This window comes from Xyrauchen texanus, chromosome 31 (assembly GCF_025860055.1).
Source record: "Xyrauchen texanus isolate HMW12.3.18 chromosome 31, RBS_HiC_50CHRs, whole genome shotgun sequence".
In the NCBI taxonomy this organism is placed as follows: domain Eukaryota; kingdom Metazoa; phylum Chordata; class Actinopteri; order Cypriniformes; family Catostomidae; genus Xyrauchen; species Xyrauchen texanus.
Window position 1 is genome coordinate 12426974 of NC_068306.1, and position 24296 is coordinate 12451269.

Below are 24296 nucleotides of genomic sequence, written 5' to 3' on the forward strand. Positions count from 1 at the left end.
TGTTCACTTCAATCCATCTTTAACTCACAAAAAACAAACTCTCTCTTATTATATATTAATAAAGCTGCGTATTGCCAATATTCAATTCTATGTATCTTCACGATAAGAAATCTGCCAGTACTGAAAAAGTAATCCAAAGTATTTAGATTAGGTTACTGACTGTAGTTTGAGTAATCTAATGGAATGCGTTACAAATTACATTTTACAGCATGTTTTCTGTAGGGGAATAATTTTAAAAAGTAACCCTTCCAACCCTGGCATCAAATGGCGTTTGCCTCACGATGTACGCTCAGGTTTCATTTAATTTGAGAATGCGAGACATCGCTTTGTTTGGCATTGCATATATTGCCTTATTGTCTTAGTGATGTGCACTCATGCCATTGTGGCGTATTGTTGTCTTGTGAGAGCATGTTGCTTTGTTTGTGCCAGTGCTAGAGTGTTTTCAGTTGGTCTGTTTGTTGGTCAGTTCATGTTGGTCCTGTCTTTGATTCTCTACACTCGGTCCGGTCGGTCCAGTTCTCCTCATCCCTACATCTGCCCCAGCCTGAATTACCTTTTTCCCCTACGGGAGTGTTTAAGTTTGTTTGTGTTGGTTTTTGCCTTTGTTTTTGTATTAATAAATTCCTTTATTTTTAAACTCGCTTGGGTCCTGAGCCTCATCATCCTCCACATTCCTGACAAACACAATGGACAACTTTGTGAAACTCTGTGTCAATTGAAATGACACAAAGTGTCAACACAGACGTGGGTGCAAGCAACGGTCCCATCCCCAAGAGATAATAATTACATATCTCTGCCTTATATAACATTGCCTGGCCTGAAAATATATATTTTTCTTGATCTTTGTTTTAACCACACACAACAATTAAAAAGCACTATAACAAATATAAAATGGCTTGTTTTCCACCGAGGGAAAATCATACGGTTGGAACGAGGGCATGAGGGTTAGTAAATAATAATAATAATGACAGAACTTAAAGTTTTGGGTGATCTTATCACCTTTAAAAAGAACAATCCCTTCAAGTATAACTTTAGTAATACTACACAGTTTACCTTTGCAATAATCAATTCAACATACTGAATATTGAAGCTTCTCTCTTAAGTAAAAAAGTCGACATAAGAGACTCCTCATCCTTGAAGTTCCAGACTCTGAAGTAACTCATCTCCCATGTCCTCATTAAAATTTCAAGACCAATTAGATCCACGTGCTCTCCCTCTTCACTCTCACCTCACTCCTGGCTACATCATGACTTCTTTTATGAGCTTATTACACCATGTAGTCCACTGGCACCATAGATCATTAGAGCTCATTTCGTGGCCCACGAGACAGCATATAATACAGCCATTCACAGTACTGATCAATAAAGGTCAGACCTACAACTACAACTAAAATTATTTCTGGGATTCCGCTTGGAGCCGTTTATATATATATATTTGTTATATACACATACAGATACATAAATGTATATACTGTATGTGTATATAACAAATATATATTCCAAACATTGAATTTAAATTATATTTGAATGCACATTAACTAGTGCTTAAGCATTATACACAGTAATGTTATAATGTTTGTTAATGTTCTGAACATAAATGATTGAATTATTCATATAAAATAGATAAAAGACTGGATTGAAATTATTTATATATCTATTCAGTGTGTTTATATATAAGGAGCTTATCCAAGCCGCATTACGCAACATGCTGTGGACATTCAGCCCATGTTATGCTCACACACTACCTCATCTCACTGTCCCCAAACGTTCCCACCAATTACTGCACAGGGTCAGTCTGTCCCATGATCCTCTGCTCAATCATGTGCTGTACATCTCAGTGAGCTTTACTTACCTTACTAAAACAAAACCCAACAGCCAGAATAAACATTTACTTTGAGTTGGTTCTCTCAGAATTGGACAATGAAATCTTCAATGAAGCATCACCACACATTCAATGAGAGGTTCCATCTCTGTTAGGATGTTGCCTTAGAAAGAAGTTGCCTATGTAGGCAGTAGGCAGCAAGGCAGCTCACTAGGGATGGGACGATATGGTTATCTCACGATTCAGTTCGATATATAATATGAGGTTCACGATTCGATATTATCTTAATTTAATATGAGAACACTAAAATGACAAAGTATGGCAGAAAATGTTTAATATTTTGAAAAATGCTTGCGCAAAATACACATAATTTCTCATCAAAATAAAGTTCTTTATAAACAATTTGAATGCTAAAATTTGAATAATAGTTTCTCATATACCTTTCAGTTTGAGAAAATTTTCACAAACTAATAAGCCTTCAGAAATATTGGACTTTGCGTCGTTTTACATCAAAGTACTCCGCTGGTAATGAATTATGAGTGTGTAAACAGACAGGATTAAATCTGCGTTGTCTTGACGAGATATTAAAGCAAGCACAGCCATTAATGTATTACCAGACGGGACAAATTCTTACAATTTTAAATCTGTGCGATGTATCCAGGGTGTGCTGAGTGATTCCAGCCAGGTCCCCTAAGCAACCAAATTGGCCCGGTTGCTAGGGAGGGTAGAGTCACATGGGGTAACCTCCTCGTGGTCGCTATAATGTAGTTCTCGCTCTCGGTGCGGCGGTTGGCGAGTTGTGCGTGGATGCCGAGGAGAATAGTGTGAAGTCTCAACACGCGCTATGGTCTCAGACACGGAGGCAACTGTCTGAGATTCATCCTGCGCCACCCGGTTTGAGGCGAGTCCCTAGGCCACCATGAGGACCTAAAGCGCACTGGGAATTGGGCATTCCAAATTGGGGAGAAAAGGGGAGAATTTTTTTTTTTTTTAAATCCGTGCGATGCATAAATGTATATAAGCTGCATGTTGTCTGTTATAGGCATTTAGGCATTCTTAATAAAATCAGTATTAATATATATATCTAATAATCTTTATGTTTTTATATTATATATTTTTAAATCCCTGAATTGGCTACATCACTCTACCATCTCCTCTCCACCAATAGCTGGTGTGTGGTGGGCGTTCTGGCGCACTATGGCTGCCGTCGCATCATCCAGGTGGATGCTGCACACTGGTGGTGGTTGAGGAGATTCCCCCTATACTATGTAAAGCGCTTTGAGTTTGAGAAAAGCGCTATATAAATGTAACTTGTTGTTGTTGTTGTTGTAAATGTTTAATTGCTGAAAAACAAAAAGCAATATTTACGCTGTTCTCTATTTAATTACTGTCTCTTGAATAATTCATTTAAAAGCTTGAAGCAATTTTTACAAGAGACACAGAAGGCCTCATTGTTTTAATTTGTAAAATAACAGTGTTTCGTTGCATTTTTGCAAAACTGTTAACATAGAACTGTTAATGAAGCTTTTTTCTTCTCGTCTTGCTTTTACTTGGCATGTGAGAAGCAGGTTAAATATTTTCATGTATTTTCTATGCACTTTTTAACAGCTTTATTATTATTTAAATACTGAATATATATATATATTTATTGCATTTTTGCATAGATTGAACATATTGTCAGAACCTCTAGTAAGTTACATGTTTAGTACCCTTTAGGGCTGTCAAATTAAAATGCACATTCGAATGATAAAACTGTGTATTACATTTTTGGATTTGTGCCAAGCACTGCACTTTTCATTTAATTATTTTTTATGTACATTAGTTGAAAATGGAATGCTCTTATTTTAACAGCCAGGAATGTTATTTGAAGCCCAGTTGACATCCCTAGTACCCTTAAGTCCAGGTTTTGTAAATCACTAAAATAAGCATCTTTTTCTTTCCAGAATCATGAGAGAATCATAATTCGAAAAATCGTGATTTTTCAATTGATATAGAATCATGCAGCTCTAATATACAATAATGATATGAGCTGTCAATGTTTGAAAAAAAAATTACAATTTACAAGTAATAACATTAAAGGTGCACTCGGTAACTTTTGTGTCATCTTGTACTTATACTGATACTTAATGGCTTGGATGTAATCAGTAGTTTTCAGTTTCAGACATTGTAGAAATTTTGTATTTACAGTCAGCCATGATAACTTTAATAAGTTAAGTAGTGAAATAACAGGACTATTACTGAGATTAAGTGAGTAGTATTTGGCTGGTCATGTGATTCTAACATGGCAGCCCCCATGTGAGGACCCTCTCCATGTAGAATTAATTTGCTTTTATAAGGTTACTGATAGGATTGGAGTCTTCACTGTAATGTGAGTGGTCATGATTTCCAACATATATTGCAAAAATACAATTCATGTCTTTGAGATAACATTTTTAATGAGTACAAAATTACTGAGTGCACCTTTAAGTTTACATTCATTTGTATTGCCAGCACTATAATGGTACTGTCACTTTAAGAGTTTAACCCACATCTTACAAACTCGCACAGGTGTTGTAGCTCATTTATTAACATATTCATTATTATTTTTTAGTGCATCCGTGCTATTTGTTGTTAAAATGTATATTTCTTTTTACTTTTTTATCTGACAGTAAAGAAGAGAAAGGATATTGTAATACACATTATTCAATGAAAGTGGAGTTCGGGATCTCATCTTTGATGGATGCATATTACATTGATGAAATTCTCTGTTTTATTCTCAAGCACATTTCAACAAAAGGCGATTTTCCAGGTATTCCAGTGCTTAAATTTCCAAAAGATAAATTCAGGTACTTTAAGCACTTCAAGGACTTTGTGTGAACTGTGAACTCTAAATACAGTGTAGAAAAACAGTGCAGTAGGGGTAAAATCATGCGATGAAAGATTATGATGATTGACGAGTCATTTCATTTATGATCACATGGACAGAAAAACAATGTTTCAAATCGAGAAATATCTAGTTTTGCCTCGATATGGTTTGTCATTTTTTTGGTTCACGATATATCGAAATTCAATATACTGTCCCATCCCTACAGCTTACTAGGTTTCGGAACAGAGCTACTGAACAAAAGAGGGAGGGACAGATAAATGACAAAGAAATCAGTAATCCATATTTTTATTCCTTGGCATGAAGCATATCGGGAAGTTCAGGAATGAATCACATGAATCAGTATCTGTTAGCTTCGGGTGTATTTCTGTGAAAAAGAAACATTGCAGAGAAGGGAGGCATCTTCAATCGTAGCCTTCCTTCTCTGCAATGTTTCTTTTCACAGAAATACACCTAGACATTTTTTCTGCCAGTCTAAGCAAACTGACGAGGCTTTGAGTCCTCAAGGCCAAAGACGACATCAGCCACTCATTCAATGACAGAGATGTTTAGTTCCGTGATATGATCCCACCTAATTTTAGGCATCATTTCCCATAATTTAGGCTGTCAAAAAAAGAAAAGTGTTATATATAAAAACGAAATATTTCAATATTTGTGACATATTGAACAATTATAAAGCAAGAACAAAAATGTAAAGCAACAGCAATATACCTATCCATTACAAAACAGTACTGTTGCAGTAGGATGGCATCATATGATAATGATGCCATATGAAAACACTTCCCATAACTTTTGTTGTCAAAGGCAAGGCATACAATCAAATTCTACAGTAGTTTGGTGTCACTAGTTATACATTAAGCAAAATGAGTCAGATGCCAACATGGATAGTTTGCAAGACACACTTTCATTCTCTAAAAGCATAACATTAAGTGGTGTGGAGTGGTGGTGGCGTAGTGGCTAAAGCACAGGGCTGTTAACCATGGTGTCCTTGAGTAAGGCACTTAACTCCAGGTTGTTCTGGGTTGATTGTCCCTGTAATAATTGCACTGTAAGTCACTTTGGATAAAAAGCGTCTGCCAAATGCATAAATGTAAATGTATTAAAACATTTCAATATTTTGACATTTTTGTTGATGATTTTTGGTTGGTATCCAATATAAAATCTGCATCATGAAACAAAACCAGTGAGAACCAGATTTAAAGGAAACGTTCATCATTTACTCACCCTAATGCCATCTCAGATGTGTACTACTTTCTTCTGCAAAACACAAAGGTTTTTAAAAGAACATTTCAGCTCTGTTGGTCTCACAATGCAATTGAATGGTGACCAGAACTTTGAAAGCCCAAAAGGCAGTATAAAAGCAGATCCAGTGGTTAAATCCATATCTTCTGAACTGATTCGAGTCCTTTTTTTAACTGTAAATCTATAGTTTCACTTTCACAACCTGGTGTGGAATTTACTTTAACTTTCACATTCAGCCACCTACTGATTGGGGCTGGTCAAAGGTGAGATTGATAATAAAAAAAGGATAAAATATTGATTTGTTTCTCGCTCTCACCTATCACAACAGTTCTAAAGAAATGGATTTAAACACTGGAGTCACGTGGATTACTTCTAAGCCTCCTTCTGTACCTTCTGAGCTCTGATCACCATTCACTTGCATTGTATGGACCAACAGAGCAGAGATATACTTCTAAAATCTTCATTTGTGTTCTTGCAGAAGAAAGAAAGTCGTACACATCTGGGATGACACGAGGGTGAGTAAATGATGAGAGAATTTTCATTTTTGAGTGAACTATCCTTTTAAAGGGTCAATTCTGCCTAGTAGCCAGTCTTGTGTGATAACTGAATCATCTCACCCACGCTTTTTCCAAGTAGACACAGTACAAAGAGAGGAAGAACACCTCTTCCTTTGAGGTTTTAATGAACTGCCGCTACAATGACTAATACGTATTGTGTCAGCAACCTGCCTGGCAATGTCTGTAACATGCATTAAACATCTGTCAATTATATTTGTGGTATATTATACAGTCACTGGAACCTTGTTTTGTCTCAGGAACACATGATTTCAATAGGAAAGGGCATTTCAGTATTCTCCAGTATTTGGCCATGTAGTCCTCTTCAATTTTTCTCACAGATAACTGAAAAACTTGTGATCTGTGTTTGCAGAAAGATGAGAAAATGGGAAGCAGGTTGTAATTAAATTCTGTAATTAAATTCTCAGTGACAATGACAAATAACGCTTATCATCAAGGCTGGGAGGACAGGTAACATTCCTTAATAATACCCGTTTGCACATGGTGAGCTGAGATATTCAAGATAGGCTGGAACTTTAGCAGGTGTTCAGAGCTACTACAAGGTTGTACATATAAATGAAGAGAGTTAGTAGTAACTGTAGCTCTAGATTATTATTATTGATATCCATCTCCCAGCAGCAGAAAATCAGATTTTAGAAGCTTTATCCTTTAATACCTTTTACCACTTTAATTTCAATAATCTTTTCACCTCATAAAAGTGTCTAATGACTACTTCACACAACATCAAATAAACAGACATTTTTGCAGTGTGACTAAATTACTTGGGGCCTAAGAGATTAGCACACAGTTTTGGTAGTTTTCACAGAGACCGCGTGTCTCAGCATGTTAAAATAATGCAGATGTTTTGAATACGGGTGTATTACTGAAATGACATCAGACAAACCACAGTTCTCTAACTTCAGTCATCTCAACTGAAATTACCTTTTCCTTGACAAAAAAACTTTCACTAGTTATCAATCATTCATTTCAAACTAGTAAGACAGAAAAACAATGGATAAATCCTCAAAGAAACATTCTGGGTAAATTATAAGTTAAGCTCTATTGACAGCACACTGACGATTACCACAAAATACATTTTTACTTGTTCATCAAAAAAGGGTGGACTGAAATGTACTTAAAGTGGAAGTCTATAGAGCAACTGTTGTGTGGTTGTCCCACACACATACTGTAAATGCATTGTTTTGTCTGTAACTTTAATATTGTCTTAATATCTAACCTGAAATATTCCTTTACTTAAAACATGAATGTTATTTTTTCTTACAAAGTGATTGAATTGTATTATATTTACTTTGGGTTATGTGACAGGGATTTAATTAACTGATCTCTTAAAACCCACAAACACAATGATAAACTTCACAGTTTCATTTTTTGCACTTTTAAAATTTGCACTCACCTGATTCAGAAATACTGCTCTATCTATTCACAGAAATAATTTAACTGCGTACATGCACCGTCCTCTCAAGACTATCTCAAGCTCCTGCAAAATCAATCTAGCTGGCTCTGGTTCGGAGGGTAAAAGCGTCTTTGTCCTCTGAGGGAGTGTGAATGGGAGAGGGCACCAACACACAAAAGGACATTGGGGTAAGGAAACCCAATACTACTCCTGGGACCAAGACTTCTGAATGCAGGTGGCATAGCAACCGCATTCCAACAAGATAGTCCTAGTAACAGCCATAAACCTTCCCTGCCAGGGAAATGCTAACCTCTCCTCTAAATTTAGACACTTATTACAATACACACACTCAAAGGAAAATAAACAATCAATGACGAATTCCAAAATTCCAAAGCCCACCTTAAAGGCATTTGATTACCTGATTGAACCACTGGATCCAGATCAAAAATATTTGAGGAGACTCTTAACACTGTCTGTGAGGAATGAGTTACATTCCAGCCTCAAAGCCCCCTTTCAACCAAGGCCATTAATCAGGCCTTCATCCGACACACAGAGTGAATCATGATCTGGTCTCTCTTTTACAGTCATCTGAGTCAAGGACCTTTAAGAAGAACAGAGCAGAACAAAGAAAGGCCATCCAGGTTAAGCATGACATTTCCGCAAGTCTTTACTGTAAAAGAATCGGACAACATTCTTTTCAATGTCCTGGGGGCAGGGACGTAGGTTTGGTTTTAACATGCATATGGATGTTTTATAGTCAAATAAAAACTAAAAACATACTGTAGAATCACACCTTGTTTACACCTACAGTGTGAAAATGATTCCTCAAGGCCAAAAACTGATCAGTTGTTCTTGTTTTAAAAGAAGGTTTAATTATTTAAAAAGATTCATGGGACCAGATTCGAAAAGATCTAAAAACAATTATGAAGAAGTTTGTGAGAATGTACCTAGCTACAAACTTTAAAAAAGGTTTTTTTCATATTCATATTTATCATTTTATTTTATTTTTTTAAGCTAATATTTTATTTTTAAGAACATTTTGTGAATGTGGCTCCAGGTTCTTTAAAAGGTGCACATGTCATTTGCGGTGGTTTGTTCCAGGCATAACGCAGCACAGTCAAATATTAAACAGTAATTGTACATTTACTTTTTATCTATTCCTAATTGTACATTTTCATTTACTTTTTAGTGGCTAAAGCACAGGGCTGTTAATCAGATGGTCGCTGGTTCGAACCCCACGGCCACCACCATTGTGTCCTTGAGTAAGGCACTTAACTCCAGGTTGTTCCGGGGGGATTGTCCCTGTAATAAGTGCACTGTAAGTCGCTTTGGATAAAAGCGTCTGCCAAATGCATAAACGTAAATGTAAATGTAGGGAAATAAAATGCTTTCATTTTTACAAATGAATACATGACATAGAAATATACAAAACTTGTAACTTTGGTAGGGACTTTACCTTCCATACCCAAATCTATGACATGTTCATCTCTGGGACCTCTTCTGAGCTTTGATATTCATTATATGAAGAGGAACACTGAAAATGTAATTGTGAGATATGAAATCTGAGATGGGGAAATATAAACAGTAGGAACTTGGACAAAAAAGGGATGCTGACATATCCGTAGCTTTTGTTCTCACATGTGATCATTTACTCAAAATATCCCCGTTATGGAAAACGAGGATTCGTCGGTTCCCTTTGAGACTAATAAGACAATGCAGATGCTCTAAAATTTCAGATTTATTCAGCGAATTTGAGGCAAGATGTACTGCATGCCCTACATTAGTCATTACTGCTTACGAGTGATCTGAAAGAGTACACTTCAAAATAATCATTAGAGGAGTTGAGAGTGTCATTAGTTGCAAACATAAAAGAGTGTAAATTTGTCCCAGCATCTTTTGTCCTTAGCTGTGCTTCAAACACTACAGCTGCATCCCTCATTCAGCGAGACAGTGTGGACAAATGTGTCTTATCTCAAGCCAGAAATAGGCATCTTCACTCTTCCTTGCCCTGGAAGCCTTTAGAGAGCAAGAAAGAGACAGGAAGTGATAGAGAAGAGATATATGGATATAAAGAGGAGAGAGAGCATTTCATTGGGCCTGGGGAGCTGTGATAAAATGCCCTACCAAGTGCAGCTGGTATGTTAGGACTGCAGGGAGGCATCAAGAAGTCAAAGCAAGGTTAAAGGTACCAACAAGGGTGCCGTTGGCATCAGTGGGCCAACAATCCAGACATCTTACTATAACAAACACTGAAAGGTCTTTATTAGAAGCATATCTCTAGGGTCCAGTTTTCAGGCAATAGACAAGCTTATACTCATATACCCGTTTTCCATCTAAAATGTTAGTAATTTAATTCAGCATCTTTGTCTTTAAAAAAAAATACCAAACAACATTCAGGCGACTTTCTTTATGAAGGCCAAAACAAGATACTTTCAAAAGGACACTACATTCCTGTCCATGATTACATCAAGATTGAAATGTACAAAGTGTTAATCAAATGGTAATTCTATTTAAAAAACCATGCCCCAACTTTAGACACATGCCAAAAGGAACAAGTTTCACTGTGACTCAGTGCATTTGCTATTTACAGCTGGAAAAGCAGGTGTGGAGCACTAGGCGGCTTGTTCACTAAAGTGCAAACAAGTGGGATTCAAAGGATCAAAATCAAAAATGAGTCAACAAAGGGCTTGGTTGAACAACAGGCTTATCAATTTTGAAAGTGAAATTGAAGCTCGCTGAATAGACAGGATGAATTACAAGATTGTATATTTAATCAAATATTCATAAATATTGTGACTGGCAAGTTTGGCATGTTCCTGTGTCAGCATATTTTGATAGGTCTGGAAGAGCATTCATATTAAAGAACCGTTGTCATTACCTTACCCCTATACTTCCCTTTACCCTAACCATGAGCTACCCCTAAAAAATTATTCAAATTAATGGCTTACAAGTCCAGACTCCAAACCCTTACCTTAAACTGAATAATGACTGTTCCATACAAAAACATATCGAATATCGAATAGCTCAGGGACTGTTCTTGGGTCAAAAGATATTCAGGGCTTAGCCCAGACCTCTGTGGATGCGTATGGGACCATCCTTTGATGAAATATTGGAATATTTTACACCTTATAATAGAAGTTTTAATGTTACATCTGTAAGGTGTCATGTATATAGTAAATCTTTAAATATTACTGAAAATAAAAAAGGTTTAAACTATCATTATACGTGTCCTTAAAAATATAATTTAAACTAACACTATTTTGTCCCCTTCAACTTTCCATAGTTCAACGCACATTGTGTACAATCAGACTGATCTTACACTGAATTCAGAATCTGTGAATACCGAAATGTGAAACTCTGCCCCCATTTTTCAAAGCAGTAGGTGTTGTTGGGCATATGGGCACATGTGAGTAACGACTAACCATAACCCCTTGCGCCACCCAATCTTATGCACTACATTTGTGGTGCTTTTTTTTGTTCTTTTTGGACCTTGACAGCCTTTATACAAATTTTCCTTTAACTTTAGCCGAACTTCAGGTAACTAGGCCACAGGTTATACAAGATGGCGCAGCAGATGGTTGCTTCGTTGTGGAGCTATCTAGCGCTTTTGTTACTTTTGTTTGTTTGTCACGTTTTTTGTCACTATTTCCCTATCAAAATCACAAGGGATGAACTGCTGAATATTTGGCAGAATCAACTAATGGCTGATGAACTGAATGAGTTTTACTCCAGGTTTGAAAAGCCCAGTCTCACACCCCTCCCCAATCTGATCTTCACACACACACACACCCCCCAACACCTCTTGGAACCCCCCCTCCTATTACTCAATCTGCACTTATGATCTGTGAGGAGGATGTGTGCCGGGTCTTTCGGAAACAAAAGACTTAGAAAGCTTCAGGCCCAGATGGTGTTTTACCTTCTTGTCTGAAAGTCTGCATGACCAACTGGCCCCCATCTTCACACAGATCTTCAATAGATCACTGGAGCAGTGTGAAGTTCCCTGCTGCTTCAGACGCTCCACCATCATTCTGGTTCACAAAGAACCCAAAATCACAGGACATAATGACTACAGACCTGTCGCTCTCATGTCTTTGGTCATGAAGTCGTTTGAGAGACTGGTTTTGGCCTAACTGAAGGACTTCACTGGACCCCTGTTGGACCACTTTAGTTTGTTTACTGAGCAAACAGGTCTGTGGATGATTTCCTGCAACACCTCGACAGACTTCGGACTTTTGCAAGGATCCTATTTGTGGACTTCACTTCAGCCTTCAATACCATCATGCCTGATCTTCTCTCAAACAAACTGACCCAGCTCTCCATGTCCATCCCAATCTGTCGATGGATCACCAGGTTTCTGACAGATTGCAGCAGCTAGTGAGACTGCGTTAACTCACATCTGTGACCCTCACTATTAGCACTGGTGCTCCTAAAGGATGCGTTCTCTCTCCACTGCTCTTCTTCCTGTACATGAATGACTGCACTGCAAAAGACCTCCACTGTCAAGCTACTGAAGTATAATTTGCTACAAGCCCCCCCGTGCCAGGACATCCAATCAAAATAATTTTTTTTCCCTCGGGCCATTTTCCTCAACAAATAAACTGCCTCAGAACTCCCCATAGTGTAATAATGTAAATATCTCATGTATATGTAAATTCACATATTTAATTCAATAATTGTACATACCCCTACCTTGCACATACATTACCACTTGCACATGTACATAAGTCATTCTGTTATAAATCCTATTATCTGTATGTCAATTTATACTCTTACCTTGTTTTATATTCTTTGTCTCACTGTAATGTTCTGTGTGCACTTGTTTCTCCTATCACCAAAACACTTGGCAATTAAGTTCATTCTGATTCTGATTCAGATTAAGCCGTTTGTCTGTGGACGGTTCTAATGTGCTTTTATGCTCAATAACTGACCTGTGAATGCTCTAAACCCATCCTTGAAACTGTGGAACACTATTAAGGTGTTATATTGACTGAATACTCACCTACCTTCCTCCAAAATAAACTCTGCTCCATTAATAATTCATTTCAGGTCTGTGATTCCGGTTAGGAGAGGGACAAACAGCCTCAGGCTAAACGTATGTTTAACACAAACATAACACACACAAGGGCGTAGATGCCACATTGAAAGTAAAAGTGGTGGATGTATCTTATATGATGATGGGATAAAGAGCGAGTCTATTCCAAAAGTGTAAGCAGTTTGAATGGCATCATGTTGATCCCGGCTTCAGTAACAGTGGTGTTGCCTTACACAACCCATGTCCAGTGCTAATGAATAGAGGGGCTTGACTATGTGAGTGCCTCTTGCGATGCACAGTCGAAATGCTACAGAGCATTACAGACAAGCTTATCACAATCAAATTAATTTGATGCAATTAACATGCTATCATACTCCAATAACAATATTTGTGTTTCTCTTACAAAAAAAATTTCTTTGCAGGTTTAAGAATATGTTATTAAATAGATTATGAATTTCATCTGGAGAGGTTGTTCAAGACCCCAGGAAATATTTTGACAAACAATTATTTGTTTTGGATTGATGCATTTCCTATTGAAACAGGAAGTTGGGGCAGGACATATTTAAGGGCTTGCAGCCAACAGCTTTGAGTTTACATCACCATGATATGCTACTTTCCACTACAAGTCAGTGGCTTTTGATAATAGTAGTAAAGGACATTCTAATTCAAGACAGCATTTAATTAGATCATTTATATGCACCTGTGAGCAATAAACTAATCACATTGGAATAAGTGTGTAAATGTAGGTGGGTCTGTAATACAAGCGTTAAAATGCATTTTCGAATGATGCATTAGAGTTAAAGAGTTTCAATATTACAATATAGCAGTGTGTGTGTGTGTGTAAAAGTGCGAAAAAACATGTTTATAAAGTCATAATCAGCCATTGTACTCATGATTTGTGTGCAAGTGAATAAAATCCACTGTAATTGTAGTCAATTTCACCAGGAAACTGTGGCAAAACATAGAACGTGGCACGTAAAAGTCAGTTTGCAAAAATGTAGTTATAGTAACATTCATTCTATAAGACTAGGTTGCGTTTTTTCATGTGTGTCCGGTTTGAAACAAACTATGCTCAATAACTGACTAGACTGTTACCAGACACTAGTACTGTAGAGTTTCTAACCATTTGAGATAAAAGTAATCATGTCTTCTTTGGAATTTCTGTAACTGACTGATTAAAAACAAACTAAAGCCCCTTTTAAAGTTAAGAGGGATTAAAAATGTCTTCTGCCAAAGCCAAGACTGTCTGGTCATCTTCATTCAGTAGACCAACATTGTTGGGTAACTCTGCACTGAATAACGGGTATGATGTAAATAAAAGGCTTTCTTTCAACAAAGCTGTGTCACTGCACTGAAACTGTGGAGAAACACACACTTTAATATTCATTCACGCTCTTCATTTCTGTCTAATTAGTTCTGTAATCCAGAGCTGAACAAAAAAACAATATGCAATTGTCTCTCATGCCCATCCACTCCATGACAGGACTCTTTATCAAAGCGCCCAGACTTAAAAAAAGACTGATAAGATAGTCAAAGCATGAGTCAGCTGCTTTTTAATAAAACGTCCTCAACAGAGCAACGTGTATTGAAAAGAGAACAGCTGTTCTCTGGTTAAGCCTAACAACATCATGTCATTCTGTTTGCAGTTAGACGCTGAGGCAAATCCAGATCTAAGTTGGGCAGCATCATTTGTAAAAAACAGTAAGCAGGCATTAAGATATTTTGTAATCAATTCTATTAAAGGGATAATTCAGATAAAAATTAAAATGATGTTATCATTTACTCACCCTTATGCAGTACAGAACCTGTATGACCTGTATTTTTTCTCATGGATCACATAAAGAGAAGAGAGTTCTGCAGCAACTCCAAACTGTGTTCTTCCATAAAATGAATGTGAATGGGGACCAGGAGTTGTCAAGTTCCAAAAAGGAAAAAAAGCAGCATAACATATGACTAACATGCTTTATATTTTGGGAAGTCGACATGTTGCTTCTGAGAGTTCCAGTAGGATCGCCCACATTATGCCGACACGCTGACAAGCACCATCTCCTGTCAAACATTTTTGCATTGGTTCCAACATGTTTACCTTCCCTTGTGGTGCGACCGGAAGTGCATTGCATCAGCAGTGTGGGAGACCTAATTGAAACCAGGAAGTAATTGCGTTTCCATAGTCAGTCACAAGCGCGATTCGGACATTGCAATTTTCCCCTCTAACATTACATTTTTTTCTCCACTAATGCTATTGAGGTTTGGGTTGGGGGTACAATTATTAAAATATGCATTCTTCACTGTATTACAGCTTTACAGCGGAAAACAAATCGCTTCACAAATTGCTTTTGGTGCCTCTCAATGAACATTACACCCGGTAAATGGACACTTACCACTTTGGCCACAGGGGGCAATGTTTCAAATTTCAGTAAGCACAGACCTATTTTAGATAAAGAAAAGTCAACCTACATTTTACGATTTCACTGTGAGATCAGTCAGGAACTGATGGAAATTTAAGTCATTATTCAGTGAAAATCAAGTTTGACAGCCATTGTCACCCTTAACATTTATTTTAAGGAATGAAATACCTGCTTTTGTGTTCCAAAGAAAGAAAGTCATACGGGTTTAGAAAGACTATAGGGTGAGTAAACGATGGCAGAATTAGTTTAAGTTAACTATTCCTAAGGTATAGCTAAACAAGTGTGAGCTTAATCTAAACTGACAGCAATGTTAACCTAAAAATAATGTTCGTAAGCACATCAGGCACAGCACTTACAAGCAGATTAACAACAGCGGAGGAAATTGATTCTGCCAGATTCTTCTTTTTTACACTCTTGTGGTGTTTGGGGCCTGCGGCCAGCCAGTCAAGAATGATCGCTGCTGCTGTGCACTTAATCAGCATCAAAAGAGAAATGACTCCCTGTCATCTAACACACACTGATGGCTGTCTGAGGTTAAATAAGACAATATCCAGTACATTTGCTATTCGAGACACTCATTGTAACAGGAGCGTTTTAAAGACACCTCTCTCAAGAAAATGTAAAACTACAGTAGTAACCAAACAGAAATGAGCTTTAAAAGTTTTAACAATAGCAGAGAGAACATATTTTGTGATGGATACTTGGACCTGCCAATTCCGAGCATTTCCAGACACTTCAACAGCAAGGCATCTAAACTGAGGCCCATGAACAAAGACATCCTGTTGTCCACAAAATTTTCCTACAGTACAATAAATGTAAGCACTACAAGGTTTTTGTGGACGAAAGTTTTATAATAACAGATGAAACAAATTTGATAGAAATTGTCGAACTGGCTGTACTTATAGGTAAATTAAAAGGCTGTTCTTTTAGGCTGTTTTAATAAGCTCTCCCACAAATGAAAATTCAATGTTTTTCTAATGCACAATGTCTGCTGGAGGGAATGCCACAAAGATGCATTAGAGGAGCTTTTTCCACATTAATTTAAGGTGAATGGCACCCCAAGCCAATCCACAAAGTACTAATATGGGAAATGCAGGAAGACTTAATGAATTAAAGTGCCAGCAGAGAATGAATAATCACACCAGCCACATGAACTCATCCTCCCCTAGAACAGTGGCATCACCACCAGTCCCGCAATCCACTGATAAGCATTACAGCAGGCGAAAGCTGCGTGCCAACTCACAGCACGTTAAGGTCACAAATGTGCTGTCAAATGCAAAGAGACCCTTCTCATTATTGACCGGAACAACAGAGTCACAGAACGGAACATAAATCATTTTTCATTAAAGTGTCAGAATAAGGGTAGGGTCCTCGAGTGGGGTAGCAGTGCCTCACCATCGTTAGTCTCATTTGTGTATGCAAACCATAAAACAATATAAATGCAATGAGGCATTTTAGAGTAGTCTCTTTCTTTCTCAAGTTTGTCTGTCAGTATGTCTCACTCAACCACACACCATAAACAGATAGTTCTGTCAAAACACTTACAATACATTTTTTGTGTCCACTCACTCAGTCTGAAAAGCACGTTGTCTAACCTACTTTCTTATCTCTTTACCCAGTGACGTGTGTTTAGGCCACTTCATTAAAACTTGATTGGATTCCTTTCACACACAGTGACAGTGTCTTGTTTTCCGATGTTCATCAGTATGGACAAACCACTGGCCTAAACTAGTTTAACTTTTTTCAGCACACTCTAAAAACAGTGAAGGGGTCGTTCACACAGGACATGTATTTGCATTCGGTCTGTGCTATTTTAATGAGAACTATAAATTCTCCTCCTGCCCAGGTGGTGATATGCACGAAGAATGCGAATCACCAAAAAAATGAAGAACTCTTAATAGAGAAGAGTGCTTCGGAGGGCTAAAAAAATAAATAAATATTGATTTGTTTCTCACCCACACCTATCATATCACTTCTGAAGACATAGATTAAACCACTGGAGTCGTATGGATTAATTTTATGATGCCTTTATATGATTTTTGAGCTTCAAAGATTTGGACCCTGATAACTTGCATTGAATGAACCAACAGAGCAGAGATATTGTTCTAAATATCTTGGGATATCTTTCATGCACATCTGGGATGGCATGAGAGTGACTAAATTATGTGAGAATTTTAATATTTGGGTGAACTATTCTTTTAATTGTTTGTTTTGGGCCGCTGTGTAGCACCTAGCATCATCATGAGCATAGCGTTTTAAAGGAATGATTCAGGTTCTACATGTTAAGCTCAACTGATACTAAAATCTTGTTAACATGTACAGCTTAATATTTACACCTTGTGACTATACTTTTTAAACTGTGTGTATTTGAATATTTATGCAGGGGTGGATTATGACTAGTGAGGGCCCTGGGGCCAATTTACCTTTAGGGCCCCCCCCACATCAATTATCTTTAAGATTGAATTATCTTTTAAAGTTGAGATCCACACAATCCACTTTAATTGGTTTAAGTCTCTTTTTATACTCTGTTATTTACAGTCAGCTGAATTCTAATCACACACTGGGCAGATGTGGTAAAAGAAAAAAACTGCTCAACTGAAACACTGAGCAGGCGCTGTTCATCAAGAATTTTACAAATAGGTTCCTACAGCATTGGATGGTTTGGTGAAACCCATGCAGAGCCCTGCTCCATAAACCTAATGTTAACCTAGAATTAGTATAAAATAGTAATAATTGTGTTTTTACGCCAACTGAGGTAAACCATGCAGGTCACAATGGACATGATCTTAGGCAGTTTTTTCATCATTAGATGTGTAATTCTGTTTTCATATTTAGGTTCCAGTCTTGTGAATATTATGTTGAAAATCTGTAGCTGACATGTTATTTTACACATTGGCATCATTTTGATACCATAAGCAATTTTCTGACATCATATTATTGCTAGAATTAAGAATTTATAAATTTTTAAAAAGCTAAAATGTGATTAAAATGATCTCCAATCATGTATCTATAGAGTATTGCAATGCAGTGTACACATTTAAAAATATTGATTGTAAATGTAACAGTGCCAACTAATTTAAAAATACCCATCATAACCACTATAAATGGATTATACCGTTGTATCAAAATAAAAAACTACTAATCAAATTCTTTCAAATATTCATGCTGCTTTGGTGTTTATGTTTAAAGGGTATTTGATGGAACTGTATATTACTTACATTAACGTTTTTAAGCTACATCCAACAAACTCTGCAAAGAGTTCAGGCAGTTCTGGCTCACGCTGCTATATCCGTTCCTACTCATCTGAATTATTACTTACTTAATCAAACTGTTTTCTGATGCCCACCAAACAATCTAAATTTAAGTAATTAAATTAATATCATAAACGTCCAACAACTAGTCGACTAATGGCATAAACTAACGACTACTAGTCGACTAGGAAAATCTGTGGTCGGGGCAGCCCTAGTTGTATCACATTTTAAACACACATTTTCGACACGATTTTTCTATTACAAAAAAAGCTAGCGCACGTTGTTTCATTTCAGTAAACACTCAATTCGAAATATCAGTAGCAATATTAACATTATTGTTACTTTTACTCTATCAAAATCAGAAAAGATTTCAGGTCAAAAACAATAAGTTTATCACACACACAAGGCAGAAATTTTGGAAATGAAATTACAAGGTCTTCTACTTCCAGAAGAGCACGGGAACTTTCACCAGTAGGCAGTAGACATCCAGTGCATTGATTTGAGTGCAAATGTTAATTAGAAACAGGGAGGCAAAGCAGCCCTATAAGACGTCTTGGGGCCCTCACAGTCACAGGGCCCTTGTGAACAGGCCTTGTCTAGGCATTGGGGCCCACATATTTAAGTGTATATAAATATTTGTTTCTTTTTTTTTTAAGTGGATGGGCTGTGAGACCTTGCAGCCCAGGGCCCCCCTGGGCACTGATGCTGTTGGCCCTGTCCGTAATGCACTTATGCGTTTATGGACTGGCCCTCTTCACTTTCACTGGAAATGCCCCACTGAAAAAAACTGCCCTACTTATTAGATATGTACATCTAATAGGAAAATATACTGTACAAGTAGTTCATCTTTGAAAAATATGTCTCTAAACCATTCCATTGCATCTTTCTATATGTTTTAGACACATGAAGGCATGCTGAGTGAACGTTAAAGCACGTGCTGCACTTCTTGGAGGATGTTAGTTGGTAACAATAACAAACATCAGAATGCTTGACGGATACTAAACCTTTTTAAAGACCTTATTCATGCTAGTGCCATGTTTGATTAGTTTTTTCCCCCCTTTTCTCCCCAATTTGTAATGCCCAATTTCCAATGCGCTCTAATTCCTCGTTGTCGTGTAGTGACTCGCCTCAATCCGGGTGGCGGAGGATGAATCTCAGTTGCCTCTGCGTCTGAGACTGTCAATCCGCGCATCTTATCACGTGGCTTGTTGAGCACGTTACCACGGAGACATAGCAATTGTGGTGACTTCACACTATGCTCAGCGGCATCCACACACAACTCACCACGTGCCCCGAGAGCAAGAACCACATTATAGCGACAACGAGGAGATCTAAAGACAACGTTCTTTGATGAACCATGGTAGGGTTGCACGTTGTAAAGTCTCACGTAAGTTGGGATGTAAAGTTCACACTAAGGTCTTAGTACCTACTAGTTAGTTTGTGACTAAGTCAGTGCTTAATTTGGTTGTACTACCTGTTCTTAATGCAAGAACAATTAGGTCGTAAGCTCTCCGTTAAGTGATGCGTAGTCGCGTAATATGATGTTTACCCATATTGATCCAATAATAGCCTTCAAATGTGTACACAGAAGTGTTGAAAATCAGTTTGATTTTGTTACGGTTGATATTCAAACCTTGTTTGGTCACACAACTGTCAGATGTAATAAATTATATCCCCCATTAAAATACGATACGTAATAAAATAGATTTGATAAATAGTATATTTGCCCTGTGTAAATAACAATCTATAGGAACGTATCTAAAATACGTAAGGGGTGATAAACAAATACTAATACAATAGGCAGGAAAAATAGACATTTATTAATTTTAATATCATATATATATATATATATATATATATTTGAACGTGTTGAAACTTGAACCCGGCCAACGCACCCTGAAAACTGCACAGTTAGATGCTGAAGAGCCGCTAAAAAGTATTTTTTTTTTGTCTCTCGTAAATGTAAACGAATGTAAATGTCAACATCACACTATATGTTGAAATGATTGCTGCCTGTCGCGCAAAATAACTTGTAGCAGTTACAAATTATAAATACCTCAGAGTAGTGCTTGACCACAAGCTTAAATGAAACATGTGGACTGATTATGTAAGAAAGAAGACACAACAGAGTATGTATTTCCTAAAGAAATTACTCTCCTTTAATCTCCACAACAGAATGTTTTTGATGTTTTATGGTGCTTTTATAGTGTTACGACATTATTATATGTATTATGTGTTGGTATGGTAATGCTACCGAGGTACAGAAGAAATCAGTAAGGAAAGTGGTATATATGGCAAGTAAATTGTTAGGGATTACGTTACAGAGTATAGAAAGTATTTATAAAGAGAGAGTGTTAAATAAGGCAAATAATATTGTGAGTGACAAGAGGCATCCTTTGGCCTTGGCTTTTGAATTGCTGCCATCTGGCCAACGGTATTGTGTTCCCCGTTGTATGAAAAACAGGTCCAAATGATCTTTTATCCCTCAAGCAATTACATTTTTAAATTATTCATTTAATAGTTGTTAACTGATGACCAGCTGGTCTGGTCATTCATTCATTCCATTCATTATTCTTATATATATATATATATATATTACACATGCATACACACACAAACACCATGTATGTTGTTTATGCCAATCGTGATTTCTGATGTCTGTGTGATTATGCTGCAAACCCATTTTCCCTACTGGAACAAATTAACTAACTAACTAAATTGTGACAACTAGGCTAAGTTGTTACTTACGTATAGCGGGTGCAAAGAGAAACGGTTCGGATTGATTGGGCAATCGGAACAGAAACAAGAAGCACATGAGGAACAGGATGTGTATTGACATTCATGACAACAGAAGTCCAGTCGTCGAAGTATTGTGGTTGACAACGTAACACTGCCCTGTTATCCCGCGTCCTGTTTTTTATTATTATTGGTAATTGAAGCAATAGTGCATTCAATTTAAAAAACCGCGGCATTGAATGCTGAATGTCAACATTCAACGCAGTCATGTGGGGACGTGCCCATCGTGCGCAGAACACGTTGATATCCATTGCACTACCATCATCATATGACATTAAACGGGGAGAAACCCTGCGGCTTAAACAGCCGTGCTACACTCCATGCAAACATTTCCCCCTATTGTAGCCTAACCTTATGTAATAGTCTATATAAAAGACTATAAAGAGCAGCTTACCTTTCAACTGTAAGGAGTGGCTTGTTTTAATTCTCACAGTTCCTGATACGGATTCGCCTGGATTGTAGACCACTTTGTTATTGGTGAAAGTAATTTCGAATTCCTGAAGCTTCCCCATGTCTGTCAAAAAGCACCACTCACGCGCTCCAACGCGGACGAGGTCGTCGCTATGAAGTAACGGGCAAAATCCAGCCAGTTTCACGTGCCACCTGAGGCTCGCATCTCTCCACCCATCAACGAGCGCTGACGTCATCCGGGAAGGCGCTTCGAGGTCGTTTCAAATTATCATATGAAATAATGTTAGCATTGGATATAATTAAATTTTTTAATTTTTAATTGGATTTTAATTAGCTATCAAGACTTAATGCAAAAGTATGCAACAAAAAAAATTGCACGAGTTCGTGAAATTTCAGTTTTCTGAATTGCTAAAACACTAAACCCCATTCTCTGAACCATGTGATCAGTGGCCTAACCCCGTTTGTCGAATCAGTCTCACTTTTTTTTTGCAAAACTCTTAACACATTGGCTCTCACTAAAACACATTTCACACTGTGAGCACTTGTGTTGCTAAACGGTAAACACGGGCATCAAAAGTTAAACACAACTACAACACAGTTGTGATCGTTTACACACAACGACTCTTTCGACAATAAGTTCACGCTTGTTTCTAGTGATGTGAAAACGTGATGCTGAGGCAGAATTAATCTCTCATTGACTTTCATTTAGCATGTTTTACACAATTTTTGAGTTTACTGTAATGTGCTTTTCTTTTAGCATGTTAGTGGATTAGGCTACTGCATTTTTACAGTATGCAAGTGTTGCATATGCAGATATTCAATACTGTATTACTTGCAGTACTTACAGTATACAATATATTCACTGTACTACTGTAAGTTGTGATGTGTACTATTCTTTTTTTGACAGTAATTGCAAAATGCGCTAACTATATACAATTTAAAAAATAAATCTGTAACTACATGCCCTGGACGCTGTGTTCCCCATTTTCTGATGTAGTCTAATTTTCTAATGAACGCTCTGTAGTGTTCATAGTTTGTAGTGACTTGCTGTGTGTATGATCTGAAAGCATTGTTTGATTTTGAGCACAGATAAAATGGTTTTGAGGCGATTGTATGATTGTTTGATTTTGCTTGAAGAGTCAAGGGTTTTGTGAATGTAGTTTGAAGATTTGGATTTGTGCTTAAAGTTGTGAGAAAATGGGTGAAGGTTTTAAGAAATGTGTTTTAGCAATTCAAAAAAAACAGTAGGGGGAAAGTGGGGTGAGTTGTGCCAGTTTTTACTCAAAGTGACTTTAAAGTGAGGCCATGACAGTAATGCCTTCAACTTAAGGATGTACATCTATTTCAGGATGTTGTGCATCCCTGAGAACAATAACTTTGGATCTGAAATAAAGTGTTTCAGAAATATAGCTTTTGGGAAAAAAAATTGTCTCGTGGCACAACTTGACCCTGGTGCGGGGTAAGTTGTGCCTTTAGGGGAATACATTGGGGTAAATTGTGCCAGTGATTTCTCAAGTAAAACAGAACATTTTAATGTTATGAGCTGTAATGCTATATGAAAGCAAGATAAATTCAATACAAAATTACTCATTTAAGGTTTATTTAGACATTTTCACCCTATTAAACTGTTGGAATAAGTCATATTTTGTAATTTTTGGGAAAACAAAATAAACAATAGCCTATATGATAGTTGTGAATCATTTCAGGCAAAAAGGCTTTGGCAATAGACGCTGTCTGTCAATTATCTAACATATAAGAATAAAATGACTAGGCTAATTTCTAAACAACCTATTGTGACTTAGGCCTCTTAAAAACTCAATAAAACTTCTCTTTAATAACATAGTTATTTTAGTTTAATAACAGACATTTTCAATCTGTCCCTCTCCCTGTCTGTAGTCCCCACATGCTTCAAAACATCAACCATTGTGCCTGTACCGAAGCAAGCTATAATCACATGCTTAAATGACTGGCGTCCTGTTGCTCTGACCCCCATCATCAGCAAATGCTTCGAGAGGTTAATCAGAGATCACATCTGCTCTGTTCTGCCCCCCTCTTTGGACCCATTGCAGTTTGCCTACCGCAACAACCGCTCCACTGATGATGCCATTGCATCTACAATACACACTGCTCTCTCCCACCTGGAAAAAGGAACACATATGTGAGAATGCTGTTTGTAGACTACAGCTCAGCATTCAACACCATAGTGCCCTCCAAGCTTGATGAGAAACTCCGGGCTCTGGGCTTAAACAGCTCGCTGTGCAGCTGGATCCTGGATTTCCTGTCAGGCAGACGTCAGGTGGTTAGAATGGGCAGCAACACCTCCTCATCACTGACCCTCAACACTGGAGCCCCGCAGGGCTGTGTTCTCAGCCCACTCCTGTATTCCCTGTACACACATGACTGTGTGGCAACACATAGCTCCAATGCCATCATTAAGTTTGCTGACGATACGACGGTGGTAGGTCTGATCACTGACAATGATGAAAGAGCCTACAGAGAGGAGG

General features: G+C 37.5%; 1 protein-coding gene across 1 annotated transcript in view; it reads right to left on the bottom strand.

Annotated features, from left to right (window-relative positions):
• The window catches only part of LOC127625164 (arrestin domain-containing protein 1-like), a 52972-nt gene extending 30975 nt beyond the window's left edge, over positions 1-21997 (bottom strand). The window contains exon 1 of the mRNA XM_052100257.1: positions 21776-21997. Coding sequence (XP_051956217.1) covers positions 21776-21893 — 118 coding nt within the window. The 5' untranslated portion in view covers positions 21894-21997. The remainder of the gene's footprint in view (positions 1-21775) is intronic.
• Positions 21998-24296: the final 2299 nt, after the last annotated feature.